Source organism: Brienomyrus brachyistius, unplaced genomic scaffold (genome assembly GCF_023856365.1).
Source record: "Brienomyrus brachyistius isolate T26 unplaced genomic scaffold, BBRACH_0.4 scaffold74, whole genome shotgun sequence".
Taxonomy (NCBI): domain Eukaryota; kingdom Metazoa; phylum Chordata; class Actinopteri; order Osteoglossiformes; family Mormyridae; genus Brienomyrus; species Brienomyrus brachyistius.
In genome coordinates this window covers 243142-249141 of record NW_026042349.1, presented here as the reverse complement: position 1 = coordinate 249141, position 6000 = coordinate 243142, and the positions used below count along the sequence as shown (strand labels likewise).

Genomic DNA, 6000 nt, shown 5'->3' with positions numbered 1-6000 from the left:
GCCGGCTAATATCTGTGCGTGTTTAGTCTGGCCTACGTGTTTACTGTCAACGTAGAAGGCCGAGAGAAATGAAACGTTGAGAAAAGATTCAGAGGATCTAAAGTACAGAGATTTTTGCGAATATCTAAAAAAAAAAAAAAAACTGAGAGCATGACGAACGGTGGGTACTTAAGTTACGTTTTACAGTAACGTTGACTTTAGCAGTTAGGTTTTCTGCCTCCGGTCTCTTTCGCGAAGGAAATAGCAGGAAATAAGTATGTGTGAGGACGTGGCTTTGTTGTTACAACAATTAGGCCGTAAAGACTGGTTGTCTTTTTCAGAAGAAAATCACAATGTGTGCTGTTTAGTCTATCTAAACACAACGGGTGGGTGTTTATACAATAAAAACACAATAAACTCCATTTAGCTCCTACCGACATGGCTAAGCTACGTAGCCGGTAAAACGAACCAATGCTTACTAAGCGGTAAGTGGCGTGAGGCATGACAGCCTGACTGGGCGTCAGCAGACAGACCATATTCTTTATTATGACTTCTTTGGTAATTAATGAAAGAATTTGTCAGTGGGGCAACAAAATGGGTGACCCGGGAAGTGGCAGTTTCGTGAATACCTGTTTTCAAGTTTGCGAGATTCGGGTAACCATCTGGTTATTTTCTGGTTATGGCTAACATGGATCTGTTTGACCGTAATGAAACGTGTAGCTTTTAATTCCTGCCGTCTTCGTAGTAGGGTGGGAGAATGTGGATTCGGGATAGATTTTTGTCCGCATGTTTTGTCCCTGTACAGTGTACTCATTCGACGGCATACTGGTGTTCGGGCTCCTGTTCATCTGCACCTGTGCCTACCTAAAGAAAGTACCTCGCCTGAAGAATTGGCTACTTTCGGAGAAGAAAGGGGTTTGGGGCGTTTTCTATAAAGGTACGAAATAAGAATAGATAATACATACAATAGGTGAAGAGACACCAGCAAAGAGAAATGTTACAGCTAAACACTGGATTCAGCTGACAAAATGTTACATACTCATGGTCCAGTTACATAGGCCTGTTTAATGTGTTCATTTGGTTGAAGCTGCTGTGGATGAGAAATCTGTTCAGCCGACTCACCGGGACATTAGCTACCTAAATGGGACATAAAGCAAAGGTGACAGGTGGCGTAGTTCTTGAAACTGTAAACAGACGAGGTTTTAAATTGCGCAGTGAGATACAGACACATTAAAATACCCAGCCACAGGAAATCTGTGCATCATCCTCATTATAATAACATTTAATTTTTTTTCCAGCACCTGAACTTTTTCATTTGAAAGCCACTTGCCGTAAAAAAGCTCATGTTGCAATGCAAAACAAAAACAATGTAATGTAATGCATGTACTGTTTGTTTTAGCTGAATTGTTTGATACCATCCAGGACTCAAAATAACTAAAATAAAAAACAGGCGAAGGTCGGTTGGGGTTCAAAACCCATGGAGGGTTAGGGTTAAGTATGTACTGTCAGTTACTGCCCAAAGGGAACATCAGCTGCAGTGGCTGAGGTGGTGTGACCAGTCCACGCTCACGTTTTTCCTGTTCTGCTTGTCTTTTTCTGTACATACAGCTGCAGTAATTGGGACGAGACTTCATCTTGGTGTGGCATTCTCCTGCTTTGCCATGGCCTTTTATGTTCTGTTCATAAAATGACAGGCAATATTACATTTGGATGCAATGAACGGTACCTTACACATGCCCAAGGACTTGCGTGTACAGCGAAGGCCGCCCTCTACTGGCCAGGAAGTCCAGACACTTTTTACCATCTGGTGTTTTTCCCAGCTACCAAGCAAAGACCTACACTACAAGAGAACTGAATTCTGCAGTATGTTCTCGGTACGCTAATACTGCAAGTGACATGTTATGTAATTTGTAGCAGTTATTGTGAAGGAAGGAAAAGTGCAAAATTATTTTGGCCGGAGATTTTTGTATTTGCATTTGACTGTTTGAAAAGAAGCGGGTAAAAGATTTTTTTTAAATGTATGTTATAGTTGGGTCACATGGAAATTATTCAGGCTGTTTAGGTTATTTAGAACAGGGGTATGTAAACCTCAAAGTGTGCTGTTTTTCATTTACCCAAGCAATTGGGAATTCGACCGAGAAATTATCTTTCATACAGTTTATTCATGCCTCCTTTTTTAGTTGCTAATAGTTACAATAAATATACCCCTCTTTGCCCCATAACACCCATGTTTAACGTTGTAGACTGTACTCCACCATGCCTGTCTCCCCTCCACTCCAGGGGTGTTTGGGTTAGCCGAGAGGGAATAGTCCATTTAGGGCCTTTCACAGGGCACATTCAGTGAAAGCTCTTGTCTTACTGGAAAACTGTTGATATAAGCCAGGTCTTGCTAATGAATAAAATAAGAATGTGTTAATACTTTTCCTTGCTTTAAGTTCTTGCTGTAGTCTGTGTTAGCTTTTAAGAACAAGTTTGTAAACATTGTTTTTAAAAGAGTATAGGCTGCTGTCTAAGAAGAGGGGAAATGGTTATAAAATGTGTTCTGCCCAATTAGAGTGTAAACATAAACACTAGTGATTTCAACTTATTCCAAAGTTCATTTTCTGTATGTTACAAATGTCTGATTATATAAATTTATTTAAGGTTTTATGGTGAAATAAATGCTAAAATTGAAGATGAATTTTTTAAGCTTTAAAATGCAGCAATTAGTGCCGCATGGAATTCTTAATACCTCGCCTTTTTGATCTTTTGAGCTGTTATAACCCCTTTGGAAATTAATTGCATAAATATATAGAGATATTGAAGCATAATATAGATTTAAGTAAATTTGAAAGTCTGTTAAAATGTCCAAGGCTGTCTGATATTACTCACATGTATGTAAGCATCTGTGGATTGGCATTTTTATAAGTCAGTGTTGTCACATTTAAAAGGGGGCCGAGGTGGGGAGAAACTTTATAGTTGGTGCTCATACTGGATAGAGGGAAAATTCTTCAGGCTGCGGAGGAGAAGCAGGGAGGGGCTGATTCCTGCTGGAGACTGAGGCTCCGATTTGGCCCTTCTTTGCATGTTACTCCTGTTTGGCACCAAGTGGCATGTAAGTTCTCAGCTTTTGCACCAGTCCACAATTTATGCTAAAATTCTAACCAATTCAGTTTCACTGTGTGTTAAATTTAATTAACATTGTTTCACATTTAATTAAAACTTGTATTTTGTAGACCTGAGAAATTGGTCAGGTCTCTTAGGGCATGATTTGCCAAACTTTGTTATACTTTTTTCCTCCTTATTAGTATATGGGGGAGGATTTAAAATAAATCATTAACCTTTGATTTGTCTTTTGTTGGTGTTTTAGTTCTTTACTTTTTTCCCCCTAGGGAAAAATTTGTATCTGGACTGGTACAAAAGCTGGGCAGATCAGGATCTTAGTGTGCAAGTCAAACACAGTTGTGAGTGAACCGGAAGAACTCAAGCTGTCTGGAGCCTCTAGGAATCATGGATTCAAATACAAGGTCAACGGAATAGGGGACAGGGAGAGAGAATATTATGGCTTAAATATGCTGCTGATGGTCCAGCTTCACCATCCAATGACTGTAAACAGAGACAAACAGGATTTTACTCCCTTTCTTGATATGAGAAGCATTTTGCAGGGGGAGGCTTCAGTGCTGGAGAAATTGGTTTACAGAGAGGAATCAAACCATCACAAGCACCTGCATATGACACAATTGTTTATTGGTTATTTACAGTGCATGTGGAATTAATTATAAATATGGCATTTGAGAGTCTAACAGCTAGATGACAACCTCAAAGTTCACATGTTCTTTCATCTTATGTTTCACAGCTGAATACCTTGGAAAACACAATGAATTACATGATTTATTATTGGGATTGTTTATTGATCTTTCCTTTGATGGTCTGGTTCCTGTTTGTGTTCTATATTTTCAAATAAACTGTCATTCTTTTTAGCACCCTTGTCCTGTATGTCGTCTTTTGTTCATCAGTATAAAACAGGCATGATTGCTTATCATTTGACTAAAGAAACTTGGGGATTACATCAGCAGGATTTAAGAGCTTAATACAATCAGAACAGTCAGCAGTGGTGTCCGCTGAGCTACCAGTGACCTGACCCGGACAAGCGGTAGAGGATGAATGGACAGAACAGTCAGCAGTGGTGTCCGCTGAGCTACCAGCTCTTCCAGAACAAATTTGTAGATTCACGATTTTGTTACATGCATGTATGATCTGGTACAGCAGCAGTGAAATGACAAAGTTAAATATCTCAGGAAATATAGTGCAGGTTGTAGTTATGACTTATTCCAGGGAGTAGAGGCTTTCCCTAGACTCTCAGTCCCAGCCGTAAGGCTCCAGACACTTGGAACAGTTCATGGCTTGGGAGTGTCTTTGAAAATGCTAGACACTACAGAGGGGTTTTTGTATCACAGAAGAGATCCTGAATTTCCTTAGCCGTCTCCGGTGAGTCGTTCCCTAGATTTCTGCACCAGGGTCTACCTGTGGGGTGTCTCTGTCCAGTCCACAGAAATGTGTACCCTAACACTGGATGTATCTCAGTGTGCTGTGGGTCTAATGTTTGCTATTTGTACTTTTTTTATACCTGGGTTATGAGAGGTTGACGTGAAATTTGAGGTTAAAAGCGAAGAACTTCCTCTGAGCTGGCTGTATTCGTGCATGTGCATTACCCAAAATATAGTTTATTCATTTGTTACTTAGGAAATATTTTGTTCAAAAATAAAAATAGAATGTTTTTAGCCCTGTATATATGCAGCAGTTTTTAGGAGCAGTATTTATAGTCATAACATCAGGCAGGGCCAGCCTGCCCTATAGGTGAGATAGCCCTTCACCTAGGGTGCCATTTCATTAGGGGGTGCAAAAGGGTGAGTGAAAAAAAGTGACAATAACGTTATTTGCACTAGTGTTAATATTTTACTACAGTGTACAAATGTGAGCTAGATAGTTAGCAGCCAGATACCCTGGGCTACTGAAATGTTTTTAATAACATGAATGAATTGACAAAATTTGTTTTACTGCTGTTCTGGAGGGAGGGGGAGCTTAACAGAATCTTGCCTGGGGTGCCAGGACATCCAGGGTTATCCATGATTTCATATATACCACATGTCTTATTTGATTTTATGAATTTATTTATGTTGGTGTTTTACAGAATGGTAAAGTACCACAAGCCATAGGCTGGCATTCAACTAATTATACTTTATTAAACCAGTTAGTCACGTTTAACAATACTGATTTCGTTAATTTTGTTAGTACCCTACAGTGTTTTTTTTGTTGTTAGTAGTTTTTATGAGTAGTATTGCCAGTGTTTTTTCACCGGAATGCACTGTGACATGTTAAATGACGTACAAAATTCATCCAGAAGAAGTGGTATGTGACGGAACAGCTTTCTTGGTATTACATCGGTTGTAGCTGAACTCCTAAGCGATCAACGGTGTGTTTTAACTTCCAGCCACTAGGGGCGCACTTAAGAAATCTTTTGAGTGAACGTAACATGTCTCGCGAACCACTACGCGCGCAAAATTATTTAAGCCGGAAGTGTGGGTCGGCGTTTGTTAGTCGTGGAAGGATGAGTGTGATGTGGGTGCGAGCGACCGAGGTAGTGAATGAATGAGTATCTCTCTATAACTGTATGTATGTATGTATGTATGTATGTATGTATGTATGTGTGAGAGTGTGAGTGTGAGTGAGAGAGAGGGAGAATGAAAATGTTTATTTAGGATTTTTAAAATCTACACAATGATCTTATTTGATCAGGTTGGAGTCTGGCCTTACTCTAATACTGAGATGATAAAAAACGATGCGCTAGCTAACTAGGCGGTGTGCGTGTATATCACCGATTGAAAGGCTTTTTATGGTTTAGAAATGATGAATTGATCAGATATACTAGTGCCGAGTTGCTCGGGCCATGAGTATAAAGGCGATTCTGATCTAACCATTGTGCCGAATCGGTGTGTGCTCTACTTAAAATATAGATTACTGATTATCATTTAGAGTATTTCT

The 6000-nt window shown here is 39.6% G+C and overlaps 1 protein-coding gene and 1 non-coding gene across 2 annotated transcripts; both read left to right on the top strand.

Moving 5' to 3' along the window:
* tmem167b (transmembrane protein 167B) lies at positions 1-3941 on the top strand. The gene is made up of 3 exons (XM_049002981.1): positions 1-160; positions 785-916; positions 1588-3941. Exons 1-3 carry the CDS (start codon positions 151-153, stop codon positions 1668-1670), a joined length of 225 nt encoding a protein of 74 aa, XP_048858938.1. The 5' UTR covers positions 1-150; the 3' UTR covers positions 1671-3941.
* A 1630-nt stretch (positions 3942-5571) lies between these two features.
* LOC125726714 (small Cajal body-specific RNA 2) lies at positions 5572-5932 on the top strand. The gene has a single exon (XR_007388374.1). It is a non-coding gene; the product is annotated as a small Cajal body-specific RNA 2 (non-coding RNA).
* The last annotated feature ends 68 nt before the right edge of the window (positions 5933-6000 follow it).

What these genes read in the sequence shown, in the direction of transcription:
- tmem167b (XM_049002981.1), top strand. An exon ending in TTGGGGCGTTTTCTATAAAG is followed by an intron (nt 917 to 1,587) that starts GTACGAAATAAG and finishes CTGTACATACAG; the next exon opens with CTGCAGTAATTGGGACGAGA.